Here is a 22161-nt window from a genome sequence, read left to right as displayed (position 1 = left end):
GGTTGGAAGGATCCTTGAAGATCACAGAAGCACAGAACCATAGAATGGTTGGGTTCAAAGGAACCTTGAAGATCGTCCAGTTCCAACTCCTGCAGCAGGCTGGCTGTCCCGCACCAAGGCTCCATCCAACCTGACTTTGGGCACTTTCAAGAATGGGGCATCCATCTGCCTTTTAGAAGTTTTTATAGCTCCTCTGGTGAGGATTTTGGCAATGGTGAGATGTGCCAACCTAAACACTGGGCTTGCAGTCCCAATTGTGGGGCTTTGCCAACCCTTTGAAAAAGAAGTCTTGCATGGACCATGTGGTTTTCATGAGCAAAATCACAGTGGACAGAAAAAGCCAAGTGCCCCTGGAGGCATCCATACTGCTAGAGTGAGAATAGTTCAACTGGGGAAAGCAAATCTCCAGGAATAACAGAGCAAACACAGAACTGTTAAGGTTGGAAAAGACCAGTAAGATCATTGAGTCCAACCCTAAGCCACCCCCACCATGCCCAACCCATCACTACGACATCTACAGATCACGGGCAATCTGGCACTGCAATTCAATTGCTTGGATGAGGACAACTTCTGAAGGCATTACCTCCCTGAGGCAGGTGTAGATGGGGCACACAAGGACTCGGAAGGGCTCCCCGGTGCTGCTCCTCATGGTGCCAAAGACCTCACAGAGGAAGGTGATGAAGCCAAGCCAGCGCTCCACGTCTCGCTGCTGCAGCTCCTCCCGCATGGTGAAATCCTTCTGCAAGAGGGATGGAGACAACGGGCTGCATTAGCAAAATCTCATTGCTGGGAAGAGGCGACAGCTGACGGGATGGAGAACTGGGAGGAAATGGAAACTCAGGGTGGGGGAGGAAGGCAGACAGACTGACTCTTTGGTAACAGTGGGGAGATTGCTCAATGTGAGCACAGTGGTTGGGATTTCAACACGGTGAAGCCACCAGAAAGTAGATAGTATAGAAACAACACTGAGATCTGCAATATCACAGCTCATGGTGCTGGTGGCCTCCCCCGCCCTGCCCCTCCCCTCGGATGGACATGGGGCATTTTTTTCCCAGTGCACAACCAACACTGAACAACAGCAAGCAGAAGGACCTCAAACATTAACATATGGGGAATGTGATGGGTGCTGTTGGCTGCGTTGAGTGTGGTGGTCCAGATAAGCTTGCTCAACCTGTAGACATCAAGTAGAGTCCCACCTCATCCAACCCATAGACACCAACCACTCTCCCAGCTCGCTCAACCCACAGATACCAAGCAGTGTCCCAACCTGCCCAACACAGAGACACCAAGCAATGTCCCAACTTGTCCAACCCGTAGACACCAACCAGTCCCAATTCTCACAACCCATCCCAAATCCAGTGTCCCAGCACCCCCCTGGGGTCTCACAAAATGATGTGTCCAGAAGACAAAGGGAGCACAGCCTTGATAGAGAAAGGTCACACTGCCCTGGAGCCAATGGTTGCCAGGCCCAAGGAGTATGAGTGCCATGATTTACAGAGCAACATCAGGAGCAAAATAGCTCCTCCAGGCAGGGAGGAAAAAAGGCTTTGCACAAATGCACGACCTGAAAAGGGGTGAGCGTGTTGGAGATGTGTGGCAAGGAGCAAGGAGGAACATGGAAAAACAAATAAAACACTTTCTGGAGGCCCCCAGCACCACATGGGTGGCGCAGGAGTGTATGCTGCTCAGAGCCACAGCCTCTGCAAGACATCCCATGTGGTACCACTTGTCTGTCTCCACAGTGACCCTGCCTTGGTATTAAAAATCAGTTGGCACTCCAGAAGGGAAGACCAAAGAGCAGGACAATTTCATTCCCAACAGTGCATTCTGAGTTTGGCTGCACAACCTCTTAACTCCAAAACTGAATAAAGAAGCTAGTATCATTTCATCTCCTTTTACACTGACTGGCTGAGACAGAGGCTCAGCTGCTCACAGGGCTCCAGCCATGCATGGGAGATCCAAAGAAGGAGCTATTTATACATTTCACTACAAAAGGAAAAAAAAATAATATTTGCATATGCAGGAAAAAACCTAGTAACACCACTGAACCACTGCTTAACCACACAGTGGTGACTCATTCCTCTCTATGCCTGTTTCTATGGGCAATTTCCCAATGTGTCTGCATTGAAATCAAACACTGCTGGGCTGTTTCGAAGTCTCCAGAGGAGTCTGCAGAGCTCTTCCTTCCGTTGTCCTGGGGTGAAGGAGTTACTGGCCAGCTCAGGTTATCACCCCGGCGTTACCCAATGGCTTGGAGTTCCCGCTTGGCTTTTGAGTGGAACAAAAATAAACCCAACCAGAAATGGAGAAATGCATGCCTGACATCCCAAGAAAGACAAACCCAGCCTGATTCCGCTCGTCCTCATTTCTTCATTGGGAATGTTTCCCCCAGGCCTTATGGGGACTGACCTCCCTCAACTCTATCCATGCTGCATCACTGGAGCGTGTTTATCTGCAACCCATTTTTATGTGAGTCCATCTGCGCCCAGGAAAGCACGAGGATAATTTCAGTGACAAGTCAACTCGGAACAACTTTATTTAACGTGGCAGCACCCACGTTCCTCATGTCCCAGAACCATTCTGCAGCTGAGTGATCCCTCGCATCTGAGCTGGGGACCACAGAGTGGGATGAGGGCAGTCCCCAGGGCCAGAAGGAGTGTCCTTTGGAAAAGTGTCCTTTTTCAGAGGTAGGGAGAGGTAAAAGAGGCAGAGAACCCTTCAGAACCGTGCTGAATCTCAATGGCATCACCACTACCCTGCCCCGTGAACTCTGTTTGCTCTGGAAATGCCTCTATTAAAAAAACACCATGGATGGGCCTGCCCCATGCTTGTGTGGTGAGGTCAGTGCAGCGAGCATGTCCTTCCTCATCAGTTTGGCTGTATTTTTAAACACACACAGTATTACTAATTTGGGGGTGCCCCAGCCTGTTGATCCGAGTGAATTTATGGGATGACCTTCCTCCTTGTGAGCTTCTGCCTGCACTGCAAACAGCAAATGCTGTAGGGCTCTCATGTCACTCGCCCTCATCTCTCCATGTGGATGTACCTCACGCAGTGCTGTTGTGTGGTTCACAGGTATATCCCAACTGGAAGAGACCCATAGGGTTCGTGGATCCAACCTCTGTCTCCAGCCATCACCACCCAAACCCAAACCCAATGTCTGAGAGTGGGGTCTCAGCGCTCCCTGAGCACTGGTGGCTCGTGGCAGTGACCACTGCCCTGAGGATCCTGTTCCACACCCTTTCCATAGAATCACAGAATCACTAAGGTTGGAAAAGACCTCCAAGATCCCCAACCCATCCCACCATAGCCACTGACAATGTCCCACATGCCAGATCCTCACAGTTCTGGAACACTCCAGGGATGGGGACTCCCCACCTCCCTGTGCAGTCAATCCCCGCCCACTCTTTGGAGAAGAAATTGTTCCTAATATCCAACCTTAACCTCCCCTGGCACAACCTGAAGCCATTTTCCAAACTCCCAGTCAACAAAGCTCCGAGAGATCACTTAGGACCAGAAGGAAGCCGCAGCAACCACGAGGAGAGGAGCAGAACCCCTTCTGTTTTGGTGGTCAGCAGCAGGCAGAGGAGCAGCACTGCATTTCGAGCATCAGATCTCAACTTCAAAAGCTGCAGCCCAAAGCCATCCCTGGGGACTTGACCACACTTTTTAAAGCCAGGTCCCAAATAGCTGTGCACCACCAACGCACAGTGGCTGCGTTAGAGGGCAAAACTTGACCATGGCATAAAAATGAGGGTTCGTTTCAGTTCTACCACCTTCTGATGGAAACAAATCCTCTGCACTTGGGCTTGTTGCTTGGTAAACACCGGGCACTTCCTCTGGCAGCTCTGCTGTTTACTCACTGCCAAGGAGGGAGGAAATACTGAGTCAGAAATACTGCAAAAAAAGAAATATAGAACAGTGAGGTGCTGGTGATCAGTGTGACATGAAAAGCTGTAAAAGTGCTGAACACTTGGTGTTACTGGAAATGTGCTGCAAAGGTTGGAGCCCTGAAGGGCTCTTTGGGAAAGGGCTGAGGTAATAATAAGGGCAGGAGGAGGGACGGGGCAGATGCAGGGTTGATGCATGCAGGAGGAGGTCAGGAAAAGCCTGACAAAGCCTTGGTGGCACAGGGGATTGATCCAACTTCTCGATGCTCAAGGTCTATTTTCCAGCCTTGTGTGGGCTTCTGTCACCTCCATCACTCTGATTTCCTGGGAACAATGTGCTCATTTTCCTCTGCACAGTGCTCTGGGGTGTGTGACTGAGACATGCAAATCAGAACAATTAGTATTACTCCAACAAAAGAGCTATTGACATTTAAAGCAGATAAACCTTGTAAATTGCAGATGACACCCTGTGCCCAGCCTCGCAGGTCTGGCCTTCACACAGCTATGAGGCACTGTTCTCCCACAGGTTTCATCACTGTGTTTCCTTGAGCTGGATCTGCACCAGGAGAGCACAGATCTTCCTCTTCCCCGTTGCTTTGGTCACTTTGGCAAGAGCAGAAGATACAACTGGTGACGTGGAGCTGACTCCATCATCCCTACTCTGTGCATCTGTCTGGTCCTACTCCTGGGACCACCTGCCCAATCTGGGGACCTCATGATGGACTGCAGTGATGCTCCTGAGGTTCCCAGTTAATTATTAATTGGACAAGTTTAAAAGCACTCGAGGGGGAGTGGAGTAATGGATCAGCAAACAGCGAAGCGTTCCTGTTGATCTGGTTGCTGTGACAGATCTTGGAGCACTTTCTCAGTGATGCTCTGAGGTGGCTACGAGGGTGGAGTAGCCCAGTCTGGCCACAAGGAACAGCAAACACCATTTAGTGGTTGTCCTGGTATAAAAATCTTTGTTAATGAGTCTCTGAGTGCGCATGCTGGAAAACGCAGTGCCCTGAGGGTCAGCAAATTCTACAACTGAGGTGTAGGAAATCTCATTTCTACCATAACACATCAGCATCTCTGCAGAGTTCCAAACCTCATATCTTATTAATGGAGGAGTTCTTTTGAAGCTTCTTTTCAAGTGGGGTAAAGCTCAGAGCACAGCTGCTCTGGAAATGTATGAAAGAAAGAGAAGGAGGCACTTTAGGCACCCTGATTGCTTCATCAGGTGTCCTCCACTGCCACCCAGGCTATGTTAGCAAACATGTCCTCCTCCAGAGGCCAACATGTCATCCACTGGCAGCCAGGTGATGTTGGCCAACATGTCTTCCTCCTCTGGTACCCAGGTGATGTTGGCCAACATGTCTTCCTCCTCTGGCACCCAGGTGATGTTGGCCAACATGTCTTCCTCCTCTGGTACCCAGGTGATGTTGGCCAACACATCCTCCTCCAGTTGCTCTCCTTGTTACTTAATTTTTAGCGTCACCCTACCGAGGCACCTCTCTGGGCTAATGCTGGATTCAGAACATGTTTACCACTGCTGCATAAAGCCCTTGCGTTTCCCATGAACCTGGACCTGACTGTGATAGCCAATCTTAATCACAAGCCCCCAAAGCCTTGCCAGTCTGAGAACAAAGATATCCAAGGTCTCTGAACTGCTCTGTTTATCCCAAGAAACTCTTTACCCAGCAGGCTGACCTGTGTCAGAACCGCAGGAACGCACAACAGCAATTTTCTTGGCCTTCAAATATGAAAAAAAAAACCTGCAGAAAGACCTGGGAGCCCACAGGCAGACATCTAGATTCATAGGAGGACAGGTGTTCCCTTTGTCTGCCCAGAGCATGACCAAGGAGGGAAGAGGAGGAGATGGGGTTAACAGCTCTCATCCAGACATATTCGAGGCACCCAAAGTTCGTGTAACATTTCATGCCGGGACCCTTTTCTAAATTCTTTTGGTCATGGGAGAAAATGCTGCAACTGTTTAGTCTACGGGGAGCGGTGGCTCTGGCCCAGCATTTGGCTGCTGCTGAGCAATCATGCCGGCACCTCCAGCCTTATCTCTGCTTTCTGCCTGCCCCTCTGCACCCACAGCCAAGTGTCTGCTGGGCATGGGCCACAGTACTGCTGCTGGTGACAGTGCCAGAGGATCCACGTGATGGGGACGAGCAATGACCAACACCCATGGTCCCAAAGTGAAGTACTAGCATAGTAAGAATGTCACCATCCAGCTCTATTTACACAAAAGATTGCAGAAAGTCTTCCTTGTGTGCTAATGTTTATAGATCCTACGAGGGATCTGTAACAGGGAACTTCTGTTATAGCAAATATTTTCCTTGGCTGGTTTTTTTTTTTTTTTTCTTTTTTCTTTTTAAGGATGAAAAAGATCAATTAATCTGTTCCCAATTGCTCCAGTAGATGATGCTGGTCAACACATCCTTTTCCAGTGTGGCCCAGGTGACGCTGGACGACACATCCTCCAGTGGGACCTGGATGACATTAGCTGATATGTTCTCCACTGGTACCCAGGTGATGTTGGCCAACACATCCTCCTCTAGTGTGACCCAGGTGATGCTGGCCAACACACTGTCCAGTGGGACCCAGATGACACAGGTGAGCACGTCCATACCCTACACACGCTGCAAGCTCTCTATCTCCAGTTTCACTTACTGGTTCTCCCAGCCCAGAGGTGATACCAGTGCTGGGTTTCCAGCAGTGCCAGACAGCATCTTTCCATACACTCCTTCCATCCTTCTTTATTAAAAAAATAATGCAGTGCATCTTGCTCCTCACCTGAGTGCACTGCACGCTTGCTCCCTGAGGTTGCTGCTGATGGGTCAGGAACCAGCCCTGGGAAATCCCTCACTTCACCCCACTTTGGGGTGCTGAAGGGTGGTCCCCATGTCTGGTGATGCTTTGTCAGGGGCTCACATCAAACACCTCAGTCCTGGGGGCACAGAGACATTGCCAGCAGCTTGGATCCACCTCTTACACTCAAACACATTTTCAGTGCCTCCACGGTTATTGATGGAGGGGGCCAACATGGGAGCAGGGATTTCCCAATCCTGCAGCAGTTTGACCCGGATTGATGCAGGGCAGTGGGAGCAGATGGCCTGGCAGGCTGCTCCATTAACTCGGCTGAGTCCCCGGGCTGGCAAACCTCATCTCATGTCCTGAGGATAGATTTGAGCCTTTTAAGAGAAAATGAGTCCTCTCCCCAACAAAACCAGTGAGATGAGAGCAGCTTTTAAGACTCCATCCAGCCTGGCGCAACGAGTTCTTAATGTTGGGAGAATCCCTGAATTTCTTTGCGTTTGGATGGATTTCCAAGCTTTTTTCTACTTTTTTTTTCTTTTTTCCCCAGGGTGGGGATACCTCACTCAGCCCTGAGTATCCTCACCCCAGCAGTGAGTGGGAGCAGCTCTGGGCTCCCCAGCAGGCAGCAGCTGCCTAGATCTGGCTGGGTTTGCAGGAAGGCTGTGGGCAGGCTGCACAGTCCACAGTCTCCACCTAGAGCCCAGCAGAGCCTCTGCTCAGTGCTGCAGGATCCGTCCATGCCTGATGCACCAGGAGCACGGGGAAGCTCCATGCCCAGCCTGGGGGGGATGCTCTCCTGGGAGATGGTGGGACCCCAAACCACATCCTGAGCTTACAGGGGGGCTGAGCCCTGCCATGGCCCAGCTCACTCTTCCCACATCCCCGTGCTCAGCATGGCAAGCACTGCCCTTTGCATTCTGATTTATCAAAGGGAATCAATAAGAACAATTCAGGTCAGAAAAGACCTTCAAGATCATAAATCCAACCATCAGCTGTCGGTTGATTCTCCAGTACTAACGCCACAACATTCCCACACAAAAGGGATTCCAGCTCAATTTGACTCTTCTGCAAAGTCTCGTGTCTTACAGAAGACAAGACCAGGCTTTGCCACCTTCCTGGCTGTCTCTCTCCAGAAGTGCTCCCTTTGAACATCCCCAGTCCAGCACAGTTCACACAAACACCAGTGTGAGTCACGCCAAAAGTCTCAGGATTTCAGTTCAGGTTTTGAAGCCAGAGAGAAGCACAGAACCCGAACCATGGAACAACTCTTACTGGAGTGTCAGGAGGTTAAGCAACCAGAACCTCTCAGGTCAAATTCTGTGTCTGAACAAGCACAAGGCTGAAGAGCACAGAAGAATCCCTGCAAGGATACGCAGGAGGGTTTATAATTGGGTATGCATTAGGGTATGCAACTGGTATGTAAGGGTATGTAAACATGTATGCGGTAGAGCATGCAGAAGGGCATGCAGAAGTGCATGCAGAAGGGCATACAGTTTGGTAAGCAGTAGGGTATGCAATGGGGAATGCAACTGGGCATGCAGAAAGGTGTGCAACAGCAATAGCCCTTCTGGCCCCTGGCTCTGAGGTATCTCCAAGCACAGAGGCTTCATCCCAGGCTGAGTGCACGTGTGATGGGTTGTGCTGGGCACTGTGCAGGGATGCACCTTCCATTTCTATTTTTTTTGTTGTTGTTTTTTTTTTTCTCCTAAGTATCAGCCTTCTGTTTGATGTGTTGTTGGCCGGGTTGCTAAGGGGAGCAGTGTAAAATTACAGCCCCAGTGATGTCCTCTCTAATAATATACTCCGCTCTGCATAGCTCGGATGCAGACACATCTCAGCTATAAAGAGCATGGAGATTTCACCAGAGGAATACTCCAACTAATGTTACATGTGGAGGGTTTGTGGAAACTGCTCAACACCTCCCCAACAAAGAGAAAAGCACCACGGCCAGCAGAAGCCAGTGGCTGATGCTATGACAAGCAAAAATCTCCTGCAGGAGCCTTCAATTTATTAAATACAGAGGGACCTACAGAGGGGCAAAGAAACCACATATCTATCCACCAAGACATTTTCCATGCCACTGTCCCCCAAGGTCCCCAGTTCAGCTGTGTCCATCACAAGGGCTCACACAGCCCCAGATCACTCCTGGTAACAAAACAAACCCAACGAGGAGAAATCCCACATGGAACTCGACAAAGAGAAATCCCAAACTGAACCCAACAAGGAGAAATCCCACACCAAACTCAACGAGGAGAAATCCCAAACCAAATACAACAAGGAGAAATTCCAAACTGAACCCAATGAAGAGGAATTCCAAGCCAAATGCAATGAGGAGAAATCCAAAGCAAACCCAGTGAGGGGAAACTCCAAACTAAACCAGGCCCAGCGCCAAGCTTGGGGTCAGCAGCATCTCCCCAAAGCTGCCCAGCCACCCACCCCACAGCATCCCAGTGGGTTCCCAGCATCCAAACTCAACAGCAAGCTTGAATTTGGTACAAAAACACACAGAGAGGACAAAATGTAACCTACGGTATTCCCAACATCCATCCTCTTGTTTCACATCAAAGCAGACACCACTAGACTCTGGCACCCTAGATTCATTGGCCCTGTCTCAGCCAGGAGGAGCTCTTCAGAGGAGCTGTTAGCAGGGAGGAGATTCACAGCCATTTTGCTCCTAACAAACAAGGACAAACAAGTCCATCCTGCCCAGCCCTTCAAAACAGAGGCATCTGCCAGCACCATATGGGGGAGCGTGGCTCAGAGCGGCACCGCAATCCCGATTTATCACACCCTGGTGCAGTGAGCTCCTTAGGTCCAGGGATTGGATTAGTCTGAAAGGTGCTGGAGAGACAAAAATCCAGCCCCAGAGCAAATGTTTTATTAGAGGTTTTTAATTAATGGGAAATGATCTAGAAATAGCTGTTGGAAAACATCTGTCCGATGGTGGCGAGGTCACGGCTGGAGCTCGGCAATAGCGGGTTTTTCTAAGCACTGCCAACTCCTCAGTTTCACAGCTTCTGTTCCCTGGACATGGTTCCATCTCTAAACCCGAATGTGCCACAGAAAGACTGATTTGGGGCTGACCAGAGGATGCCTCAAATCTGTGTGGGTGCACTGATTCTTCTGCTTGGAAAAAGAAAAGAGCCAACTGTTTGCAGAATGTCACGATGCTTCACTACCAGAACAAAGTGCTTTTCTCACTTCTGTTTGATTTCTCTGCAGCTCTCCAAAGCAGGCACTGTGCTCCCTCCCTGCACCCTGCGCACAGCGAGCTGAGTTCTGTGCCCCTGGGAAGCACTCAGGGACTCTCTGGAGAAATGAGATCTATTATTTATCCTGCTCTCGTGCCACAGTGAGCTGGATGTGAATCCATTCATTACTGCACACAGTGCTGCAACACACATCAGCTCACTGGGTCTGCTGGAAGGGGTTTCCATTATTGTTCCTTCTCTGTCTGTTTCCCTTGTTGATAAGCATCACCATGACACAAGACCAGATAATGACCTAACCTAAAAGACCTAATAACCAAACATTAAAACCCCTTAATGTTTAAAAAATGACAAATATATTGGTTACTTGCTGCTCAGCCATAGAATTGAACTTAAGAAGTCCTCCTTGACTGCACTCTTAGGAAATACAAGCCATGTTGGCCATGGAGATCCCTTTCCAATGACACTGTGGGTTCTGGGTGGGGAAGGAGCCATCCTGCCATCATGGTGTGCTCTGGTACCCATGTCCACCCTTACGTGGATCCCCTCAACTTCACCCCTACCCTCCTCATTCTCAGCCCTTCCAGCAGCCAAAGCCTCAAAAGCAAGGGGCTCAGAGAAAAACATTGGGAGATACAAGAAGAAATACAAGTTGGCTTTCGCGACGTGCGTGTCAAAGGTACCTGAAGAAAGCAGCAGAGCACCCTGGCTGGAGGATCCAGAACTACTACAATACAAGAGGGAAACGATGGCAGAGGGAGATGGAAGACCTGGCCATGGTAAAGGACTGATAGTGCAGCAGAGCCCTGAACCTGACAGACAATAGAGTATTGTCTTATCAGCTTTCCTCTCATTTCCACGTGGAAATCTGTTGCCAAAAATAAATGCGTTTCCAGACCAAGTTTTAATCTCCAAAAAAATAAAACGAAGAAAAAAAAAACACCCAAGCACAACCAAACATCCCCACTGAGCACTGCTGACGTGGGTGCTGCTGCCCACAGACCTAGAAGGCAGTGGAGATGGCAGAAGATGACAGCTAGCCATTAAGGATTGTCACCAACAAAACTGGAGGAACACTTCCCATCACGTGGGCTGGAAAGGAATTTGGTGAAAGCCCAGCTCCTGCCCAAAAGCACAGCAGGACCAAGCGGGGTGAAGCTGCAAGCACCTAACTAGATCACTCCTTCTCTTTACCTGCAGCATGTTGAGGAGCAGACTCCGGAACTTGGTTCCTTCCACCATGAAGAGGGCCATTTTGTCACAGAGCTTGGCAGCCGTGGAAGCAAAGCTGCGGTCTGTCACTGCTTTCTGGTAGATGGTTTTAACTATCTCCCCAAGCATTTCCTCAGAGTTGGTGGAGTTCTGAGCCTCCTCCATGAAGGTGGTCAGCTTGGAGTCAACGTCACTGCTGTTGTTACGCATGCTGTTAAGGATTTCAATTAATTTGTCCATTTTGTTCTTTTCAGGGTGGGTGGTTTCCACTGTGACTTCGTCCTGGTCCGTGAAAAGGGAAAGACAAGGCGTCTGTTACACAAGGAGAAAACAGATAGGTCAGCCCTTGTCCTTCCACAAAGTGCAAAGGGGGAAAGGGGTTGGGAAGACATACAGACAGACCCAACAAAATCAGAGCATCCCCACCTCAGCACTGAAAGCAAGCAGTGTATGAGCCCCCACCCATAAATGCTTGGTTTCCTCATTTAGCCCAGTACTCAATCCCAGATTCTTCCTCATCAGCTCAGGGAGATGTGCTCAAGGCTCCAAACTGGAATGCCCCGCTCAGACTGGCATTCTGCCTTCTTCTGAACACTTAATCAAGCATTTGTCCATCCCTCCCCATGTATCCAGCCTGCTCTGGTCTGCTCCCTTCTCCTCCTGTAGTTCAGTCTTAACATATATTGCACAGAGTAAATCTGGAGCCATTTTTTGGACAACCCCAGCGCCAACTGACAAAGCAGTTGTGTTGACTGCACACACCCTAAAGTGGGTGCCTGAAGGAAGTCTTTCTTACAGGATTCTAAATACACAAGACAGGCACTGAAGTGAATACTCCGAAAGTCTCTGCTCTACTCCCGTTGCTTTAAATAACATAAAAATAATGGACAAAATCTATTCCTCCCCCTTATGCCACATACATAAATAGTAAATGCACATACACTCAAAGGTGTACATTCCCAACATGCACTCCCATGGAACTGTATATGCTCAGGTTATTTTTGCTGCACATTTTGAAAATCTCTTTGGAGTTACCCCCGTGAAGGCACTTTCCAGTCTGAAAAGAGAATCTCAAGAGAAGGAATTTGAGTTGCACAGGGGGCAAATGGAGATATCATCTCCAAATTCCTCAGAAATCTGAGTCTGAATATTGTTTCCAGAAAGGATTTCTCCTCCGTCATTTGCAAGCAATGGTTTTGTTATTGTTGGGTTGTTGGAAGGAAGGGGGAAAGATAAGGGAGTTTCAATTCATTACTGAGATAAATGGATATCAACTTGAGAGTAGCTGACTCCAAACATTCAGCAAAGCACAGTATTAGGCTCCAGTTCTTTAATTCCAGACACAAATTGCCGTTTTTAGACCTCTTTGGGAGCGGATGAGCCCTGCAGACTGGAGGCAGTCTGCTGAGATCACCGCTGAGGAGGGAGAGCCCACGTGGTATCTTGAAGTGCCCCATCCTTGCAAGCGATGGAAGAGTTCCTGACCTTGGAAAACTCCCCTTAGGGCAACCTCACTGAGTGAGCCTTAACGCTGCATCAATAAAGGGCCTCCCAAAGAAGCACAAAGACACTTCAAGACAAGCAGTGACACCAGGAGATCAAGAGAAGTTGTGTGCGCTCGTGGAAAGGTCTCCCGAGCCCAGCCCACCTCTGCATGGAGCACGGCCAACCACCAGGCTCATGGAGAAGGGGAAAGCCAAAGTTCCACTAAGAAATAATACCTTTTCTTTTAGTCTCCTCCGCAGCCTGTCTTTAGAAGACTGAAGCAAGTTGATCTTGGGCCTTTCCCCAACACGCTCGTGAATGCTGTCCTTCCTCTTGGTCTCCACCTCTGGGCTGTAAGGCTGGGACTGCTTCTCCACCGCCTCCGGACTGCGCTGCGCCTCCACGGGGCTTTGCCCTGTGCCAGTGGAGGTGTCCTCGATTTTCAGATTCTCAGTCTCTTTGGTGCTCCTGTGCGTCTCTTTGTCATTGGGCGAGTGCTTCTGGTTGTGGTGCCATCGCCGGTTCTGGCTGTAGCCGTGGTGGCCTGGTCTACCAGAGGAGTGAGGGGCCTGACCTCCTTGGTAGAGCTTCTGGTGATCTCTGTTGTGTTTGGTACCACCTTGCTGATGGTCTGCGTGCTGCTGGGACTTGTTCCCACTAGGAAGTCTCTGTTGTCGCCTGAAAAGTCGAAGGAAGACGTTAGTACACTCTTTATGTGTAGACTGGTAGAAAAGCAACAAGAATGAGGGACACCTTTTCTGAGCAGGGTACTAGAAACCATATTTATCCATAAAATGGCTGAATTCATGCCATGTCTCCATCCCCGGAGGTGTCCACGGCCATGGACAGAGCCCTGGGCAGCCTAAGCTGGTTGGAGAGCATCCACACCACTGCAGGGGTGGGGCTTTAAGGTCCCTTGCAACCCAAATATTCCATAGTTCTTTGGTTCTATGATCACTAGATTCCCTTCCAACTCCGTCATTTTACGGTTCCATGATCTTTAAGGTCCCCCCAACCCAACCATCCCATGGTTCTTCAGTTCTGTCACCACTGAAATCCCTTCCAATCCAATCACTCAATGATTTTTTGGTTCTGTGATTCTTCAAGGTCCCTTCCACCTAACCATTTTGTGGTTCTAGGATTCTACGGTAACACGGTTTTGGTTTCTACGAATATCTCTCCCATGTCTCTGTGTGAGATACTTCTTGCTTCCACACTCTGCCAGGGAAGAGTTGGCCAGCCCCAGCCCAGCAGTGGGACATCACATAGGGAAGCAACGTCAGGAGTTCTCCAGTGATTCGCTGGAGAGACAAGGGCCCAACAAGCTTCTTGTTGCCAAGACTGCAGCTTCCCATAAAACCCAATAGCCTAATGGAAGAAACACTTGGGCAGCCCCTTTGCTTTTGCATCCTATCTTTGGCTTCTACATCCAACCATCTCCAGTGATCTGCCCAGCTTGATTAGGGCTCTCAGATGCAGCCACTGCTGCAGAAAGAGGGCTTAGAAAGAGGGAAATTTCCTCTTCTTCCTCCTCCAGAAAGCTGGAGTAAGAGAAAATTCCTGCCAGCAGATGTGGCTAGAGCATCTTGCACCCTCCCACTGAGCTTGGACATCACACGTTTCTACATGGGCTGTCAAGACAACATTATCATGGCTTGCAACACATACACACGTGAGCAGAACAGTGGAGGAAGAGCAAAGGGCTTTTGTCACCCAAAGGGTGAAGCTTTGGGCCATTTAATTTCCATAGTAATTTAATTAACTTCCCTGAGTGTGCAGGGAGGGGCCGACCACAACTCTACCAGTGGCTCAGCCAGCCCCAGAGCCAGCTGTCAGCTGAGCTGCCCCTCCGCCGAGCTCTAAGGCAGCCACAGGAGCTCCAGTCCCACATTGGGAAGCCAACTGGCTCCCAGCACAAAGCTCAGTGCTGGTGCTTGGCTGCAGCACGATGAACACGCAGATTCTCGATGGCAGGGGAAGGAATCTGTGTTCAGCCTCAAACCATCAAATCCGGTTTTCAGAGATATTCAACCTGTTTTCTTCACTGAATGGCAGGGAACGAAAACAAAACAGAAAAAAAAAAGAAGAAAGAAAAAAAAAGAGATGGGGAAAGCTTTCCTGTTTGCTGGAGCCTATGAGCGTTTTATGAGTGCAGATCCTCCACATAAAGTTTTCCTGGCATTTCTTTGTTTCCTCTCAGCGACGCAATCATACAAACCGCTTTGTAAAATGCATAAAGAGCAATGCTTATTAAGAGGGGAATGTCAAAATAAGAGCTAGCAGTACCTCTGATGGAGCACTAAGCCCTCACATGCTCCAACGTGCAGGAGTACTGCTGATGCAATTCAGCGTTCCCTCATTGTGGTTTTGCTCTTCTCTTGTCTTCAGCATAGCAGTTAACCGTTTGGGTGCACTTTCAGCTTTGGGTGTTTGGTCACACGTATTTAGATGACAAATATTGCACCCAAATGGTAAAAGTTGCAGAGATGGGAAAAGAAATCCACGCTCAAGTCCATGCGGAAGGGGAAAGGTTATTCAGTTTGGGGCTTTAACAATTAGACAGGGAGAGCAAAGGCAACAAGGACAGCTGAAAGACAAAATTCACACGGCTGGGGCAGAGCAAACACGAACACAAACCAAATCTCTGCAGTCCCTGACCACAGGATGGAAAACACCAGAGTTAAACGAGGCAGGGGAAAAAAAAATGCAAGAACTAAAAGGCGAAGGAAGGAGAATGGCAAACAAGAAGCAGTGTCCGTGACTTGGCAGCAGCCTCGGGTCGAGACAACAATCCAGCGTTCCGGCAAAGACTCGTTCTGTGCTATTATCTTCCCAACACCCCAGCAAGGAAGAAAAGCCAAGAAGAAATAAGACTCTATGCTGCAGAATGAAAAGCCAAAGGAGGGAGGAAAGGGCCCAGAACTCAAACTTTTATGTCAGCAGAGCATTGCAAAGCCTGGTGGACGGGGATGACCATGGTGGAAGAGTTTCCAGGGATGAGATCTTGGGAAGGAGTGGGATGAGAGCTTGGAGAAAGGCACGTGATGGACATGAGAATGGGGATGACCTGCAGCTGTTGGTTGGGGCAGGGGTTCATGGCTTGAAGGCTTTTGGGTTCCATGGATGGGATGGATGGCCCGTGAGAGATGTTAGTCCTGAAGATCAAGAAGCCAAGCTGAGGCACCTACACCCCTGGGCAGTGTTCATTCTGAAGTGTTGCATTAGGACAGATCAGTCGTGGTAGAAGACTGATTTCCCCTGTTTGTCTCACCCAAATGTTTTGCTGAACTGTCTGGGTGAAAAGAAATCTCTTCAGTCTTCCCAGTGATGATGGCATCAGCCTCTTCCCAAGCTGATGAACTCCTAAAAACCCCAACACGAAGCCCAAGGGAAAACAGATAAGCGGTCACCCCTTTGCTCTGTAGAAGAAAACAGCCACGTAGCCTTCCTCACTTCCATGCTCCACCACAGAAGATGTTCCTGCTGCATCCCAGAGGTTCCCAGAAGTTTTCCGGGCCATGGAAAGGCAAACTGGATTTCTGCAGCTACAAGAAAATATCCCAGAGCACACCGTTTTCCTACCTGCTGCCTGTTCATTTAATGCTGAAGAACTATTTTCCATGGCAGTTTAACTCAGAACTTCCACTGGGTCCAGTGGGACTGGGAATTTGGGCATCAGTCGGTGTGGAAACTAATGAGACATCCAGAGCTATGGAGCAACCACGGAAGTGCAAGGGAAGGTAGTCAGGGTATTGGAAATTGGATGGTAGAATTTGTGCTATTGTTTCTCCCGTGACTTTTTTTTTTTTTTTTTGTAATTAACAAAATGAGATACCTTTCAACAGAATTTAGATCTGACAAATGTTTGCTCTGCTGTAGGAGCCTATGCAAACAAATCTAAGGCTTCAGCTGTCTCAGTGATTACCAGCCTACGTGCTCAGAACTACAGGATTCCTACAAGTTTGACTACATCGCTTGCTCACAAGGAGAGAGGCTGGAAGGCACAAGGCTGGGGAAAATAACTCCAGACATGTGCACAGCTGTGGTCTAACACACAGTTGCTCTGTCCCATCAGATCTGCTCATATCCCTTGAGCTACACCCGTCCTCTGAGAGCCACTCCAGCTTGTCTGGAGTGTCCAAAGCCAGAGGACAGCACAGGGTTATATTCTCCTGGTGGTTGCATGCAGATTTGCTTAGGCAATTGCTGGAAATACGGAGAGGTAAGGAGCTCCATCTCCAATAGCACTTGTGAAATTCACCCGGTTGGGTGGAACTGACTGCAGTTAGCCAGCAAATGCCATTGCAAGTCATTGAGATTTGTTGCCAAAATGGACTTTGTGAGATCTTCCACCCCCACAGGGACACCAGATCCCACTTATTTGTGGCACCCCTCAAAGAAGAGCTTTGGATCAGGCTGCAAATGGAGAATGTGCAGAGTTGGCTCTATGGGTTGGAAGGACACCTTTCTCCTTTCCTCTCTCCCACCTTCACTTGAAAATCTCATGGTAATCCTCCATTGAGAAGGAGGGAAACTGAGGTTCTTGGAGGCCATGATTATAGGATGCATCAACTTGCCCAACCCCCCAAAAGCCTGGGAAGCACTTTAACACATGGATTGGCAGGATGAGTGCTCCAAGTGCTATCTCGTGTTGTACGGGCTCTGATGCTGTACGGGCACATGTAACAATAACTCAGTGATGTATACTGCTATTGCTCAGTGCAGGGAGCACTACAGCACAGCCCAGACATGGCTATGTTCTATTCTTGCTATGACTGAGAGTGGGAAACACTCAAATAGGCTTGACGGTTCCACACAATTTAATCAAAAACCTCAAAATTCCCCAGAAAGCAACAACCACCAGCTCCAAGCATGAAGAGCACAGAAATTCCATGTGCTTTCCCTTTGGCTTTCTCTCTCAAACTGGTTTCACTTGGCTCCAGTTTCATTTTTATTTGCATTTTTCTCGGAGGAGAAGAGTATAAGATGTCATGTTCACTCCTGAAAACGAAAATGAAATTATTCACATCTCTTTTATCCCTTTCTGTCACTAAGGTTCAAGTCTACCCCAATCACCAGGAACAGCCCGAGCGTCTGGTCAGACACGCTGTTTTGGAAGCACAGAAAATCCACCAGTCAAAACCATAGAAACAAGGAATCATTAAGGTTGGAAAAGACCACTAAGATCCCAAGTCCAACCCCAACCCACCCCCACCGTGCCAACTGACCATGTCCCTCAAGGTGGAGGGGATCGGGTTCTAAATCCCCCTTTGAGCACTACAGACACAACACACACTCGAGGTCTTACACACACACATCTCTGGAAACATACAATGAACTCCACAAGACCAGCAGAGCCAACAAAAACAGCATTAGGTGGGTGCAGTTTGTCCTGACGTGGTTCACAATGAAACCACGTGGCTGCAGGGAAAGGCAATGGGAAGTCGTCAGACAAGTCACCCAGCTGGGATCAACTCCTCTCTTGTTTTTTGGGGACATCTTTGTTTGCTGGAGGTGGTTGTGTTTGACCTTTACAACAGAAGTAGACTCGCCATAAAAGAAAAGGGAAACGTTGGAGGGCTTCATACAGAGAAATCCAAGGAATTCAAGTGGGAATGCAGTCAAAAAACTGGGCTGATGTGAGGCATGGCTCCTCATCTTCTGCTATGGGATGCTGACTGCTCTGGTCTTACTGGGCTGGAAGGACATACACTAAGCCCATCTGAGCACTGAGCAGCAAATCTGGCTGCTTCCAAAGTCCCATGGAAGTCCTCACAAGCTGCAGTGCCTGGCTGCCTGAGTCAGCTATTTTCTTCTGAGCTTCATGGAAACGAATCTTCGGGAGGAATTTAAATAGCTGTTTTGCAACACCAGCTTGGGAAAGACATCCTAAATGCAGATGGCATGTGAGATAGCTCTAAAACAGCTCTTTAAACACTTTGCTGGATCTCCCACAAATCATTAGGGACGTCCGGACGTGGCCCATTGCACAAAGTGAGCAACCAGGGAGGAAGACAACCCCAGACCTCAAGGCTGGCTGCCCGGGTGGGTTTAGAAATCACTGCAGTGACTGAACGTAGAAATTGCTCGGAAATGGTTTTCTTCATAGACTGTTTTGCTTGGAACTGTGTTTTTGGATTTGTAGCGTGCCGTAAACATTATAGCAAAAATTACATGAAAACCATAGGGAAATACAGAGACAAGGAAATTAATCCATTTTAGCTGAAGCAGTTCAGAACTGAAACATAACCACAGCGTGGAATGCTTCCCAAAAATCTGCTGAGCTCAAACACACACAGATCCTGGACTACTGGTAAGAACATGAGCAGAATGGATATAGATTCATCCTTTGCTGCTTTGCAATAAAAGAGCTTATATCCCAGACTCCAGGCTCCCTCCTGTAAAAATACACCAGGACCATTCGGTTATCCCGAGATCAGCTAATCCTAAGAGATGTAAGACGTAAACCCACGCCAAGATGCATGGCTCCCAGACACAGCCCCATCCTTCCACGATCCCGTCCCCAAAGGCACAACCTAAATAGCACGCATGGACTCCACCTGCTGCCTTTTTGCTCAGCTGTCCTCCTACAGACCTCCGTGACTCTTTGACCTACAGCAAGGAAACATCCTAGGTTTTTCCATATCCTATTTATACCAGAGCTTTCGAGTGAAGAAATAAATGTCTTTCCTCTAGAAGCTAAAGCAAGATTTGACAGGACCCCCTAACAGCTGTCCAGACACATGAGCTGACCCCAAGTCCATGGCAAGCAATGACTTCCATTGTATGGATGTGGTACAACACCAACCCAAGGAGCTGAGATGCTTTAACTCATGTGTACCAGAAGCCTTCTGCTAGCCCTCAATGAACTTCTTCAGAAAAGATGTTGGATTTTCTGGCATTTAGTACCATGGAGCTTTAGGAGCTGGGACCAATCTGGGTGTTGACTTATTGATGATTCCAAGGCAGCCTTGCCCAAATGGCATGTTTCAATACGTCTGCCTCCCTGTCAACAGAGGAATTTTCTCCTGTTCTCCCCACCCCTGCCTCCCTTCTCATGACACCATCAACGCTTGTTGTGTCAGGGAATGATCCAGCCTGAAAACTGCTTTTGTCTTGGATGAGTTTCCCAGCCTGGCTGATGTGGATGGGAACATGCAGCCCAGGGTGATGGATGGAGCTGGGTCACGTTCTGCAGCTCCAGTGGAGCAGCACTGCCTGGGGAGCAGCACCCACAGCTTTAAGCTGGCACGATCTGGAGCACGGGAATGGTCGGAGCAATCTCATAGCATCACACAGGGAGGCAGGTTCACAAAATATTAGCATTGCATGAAACGTTTGCCCTTGGAGCTGGACTGCTGTGGCTCTAGCAGGAAGAAATGGAAACCAAACAGTTAACAAATATCCAAAAATAGAGCGGAGTTCACTTGTCTTTTTTTTTTTAATTTTTTTTTATTTTATTTTATTTTTTTTATTTAATATGGAGATGAAAAATCCCTGGGTGATTTACGTGCCAGCAGAGATATTAGCTGCATATAATAGATGCAATATTTTTAATACTAATATTTTGGGCAGAGACAAGAGTGGGAATGGAAAGTATTTCCAGTGCCTTGACTTCTTTATTTTGCAAACATCAGTTGCTAACTGGGGTCAGACAGAAAGATTGTTTCTGCAACAAGAGCCCAAACAACTTGAGCTGGCAACTCCTTCCCCCCGCAGCCGTGCCAGGAGGCCCTGGGTTTGCAGGACCAACATTCCCACAGGGCTTGCAGGGAGGAGGAAAGGTGGTAGATGCTCTGCTGCTGTACATTTGGGGTAGAATTCTATGTAAAATGAAAGCATTTTTGGCACTGAGGAGCTGGAAACGCTCCGTCAAAGAGCAGCAGAGGAAGGTGCAGCCGCAGCCCTTTCACTGCCTTGTCCCTGGTGTGCTCCGTGGAAATGGGGATGTTCTGCTGAAAGCATGCTGGGGCGGTTTCATTTCTGATTCTTTTTCTAGGGAACAGCTCTGGGATGACTCCGCCGTGACTCTTCTCAAGGACTTTCCAGGCAGGCTGCTTGAAAATCAGCAGGTCACACTGCCATCTACCAAAGCAAACCACAGTGTCTTGTGTGCTGGGTGATTCCGGAGTAAGCACTGGTCTCACTTGCAGAACTGCAAACCCTGCCTTGAGTGCTGACTCTTGCTTTGTGTATACAGCTGGAGAGTGAAGGTAGGCACAGCACTTGGAAGCTAACACTCGTGATACCAAAAGAAGGATGGTTCAGGATAAACAAAAGATTATTTCTTCACATAACACACAGTTAAACTGATGTAGCATATGGTATTACGTGAGCTATATGCTCTCCCCATGCTCCTCTTGGTATCTGCCCTCACAGAGTCACAGAATCACAAAGGTTGGAAAAGATCACTAAGACATCAAGTCCAACCCCCCACCATGCCCACTCATAGGACCATACAACCACTAAGGCTCGGAAAGATCAAGATCACCAAGTCCACACCCAAGCCCAACCCCACCATGCCCACTGCCCAGCGTGCCAGTGAGCATGGAGCCAGAAATTTTGGCATGCCCAAAGGCAGCTCCTCGACTGGCAGACCACCGATGCGCGACCACAGCCGACTGCAAACGGAAAGCGATGCTGCAGCACAGAGTGCACGTGCTGGGCCTGTGGCACCATGCAATACAGTGAGCCATCTCGGGGCTGGGTGTGGGATTTGCAGCGTAACGCTTTGCCAGCAGCACGGGCAATTAGCAGCGCCCGGCACACGTGCAGTTGTTCATTAAGCAATGCAATCACCCAGCTGAGCCCTTTTAGGAACAAACCACCAAGACAATATTGGGCTCTGGGGGCCTGCAGTTCAGACAATTAATTTAGTGCAATAGCTCACGGCCATGCTGCAGACAATCAAAACGAATGAAACCATGATCTGTCTGTAAACTGCCTGTAACTAACACCTCGCTGATGCACGGCGCACCACCGCCAGCCGTCCATTTCCGTGGCACACAGGCAGAGTGCTGACTGTATCTGGGTACTTCCACGTGTGTGAGTGATGATCCAGCTCCTGGATGGCATGCCACTGGATGGGCTCGGGGTGTCTGCTCTGGGCCCCCAGGTACAGCCCTATGGTGGCTCCATGTCTTGCAACCAGTGGCCAACAAGGCACGGAGGAGATGGGATGGTGCACAGGATTGAAATCTCCAGCCAGGCACTGCCACAGAGTCACAGAACATCCTGAGTTGGAAAAGAGACACACAGGGACCACTGTGTCCACACAGCACACAAATCCAAACCCTACAGCTGAGAGAAGTGTCCCAAGGCTCTGTGAGCTCCAGCAGCTGTAGGTCACCATGAGGGAGCTGCAAGGTGTGAAGAGCTACAGGCCAGTAGAGATGCAGGGCCATGAGGGCTGTATGGCCACAAGGGGCTGTAGGGCCATGAGGAGCTGTATGGCCACAAGTGGTTGTAGGGCCATGAGGGCTGTATGGCCACAAGTGGTTGTAGGGCCATGAGGAGCTGTATGGCCACAAGGGGCTGTAGGGCCATGAGGAGCTGTA

General features: G+C 49.1%; 1 protein-coding gene across 6 annotated transcripts in view; it reads right to left on the bottom strand.

Moving 5' to 3' along the window:
* CTIF (cap binding complex dependent translation initiation factor) overlaps positions 1-22161 on the bottom strand; it is an 88270-nt gene that overhangs the window by 12175 nt on the left and 53934 nt on the right. For 5 of the 6 annotated variants that reach the window (XM_042862323.1, XM_042862326.1, XM_042862328.1 and 2 more), the window contains 3 exons: positions 12841-13282; positions 11102-11431; positions 584-739 (listed from right to left, as the gene is read on the bottom strand). In XM_042862323.1, coding sequence (XP_042718257.1) covers positions 584-739; positions 11102-11431; positions 12841-13282 — 928 coding nt within the window. The remainder of the gene's footprint in view (positions 1-583; positions 740-11101; positions 11432-12840; positions 13283-22161) is intronic. The other variant, XM_042862325.1, reaches the window with a different exon arrangement.

This window comes from Lagopus leucura, unplaced genomic scaffold (genome assembly GCF_019238085.1).
Source record: "Lagopus leucura isolate 7727_CA_CO unplaced genomic scaffold, USGS_WTPT01 Super-Scaffold_650, whole genome shotgun sequence".
In the NCBI taxonomy this organism is placed as follows: domain Eukaryota; kingdom Metazoa; phylum Chordata; class Aves; order Galliformes; family Phasianidae; genus Lagopus; species Lagopus leucura.
The sequence above is the reverse complement of the archived record's forward strand: the minus strand, read 5'-3'. Positions and strand labels throughout refer to the sequence as shown.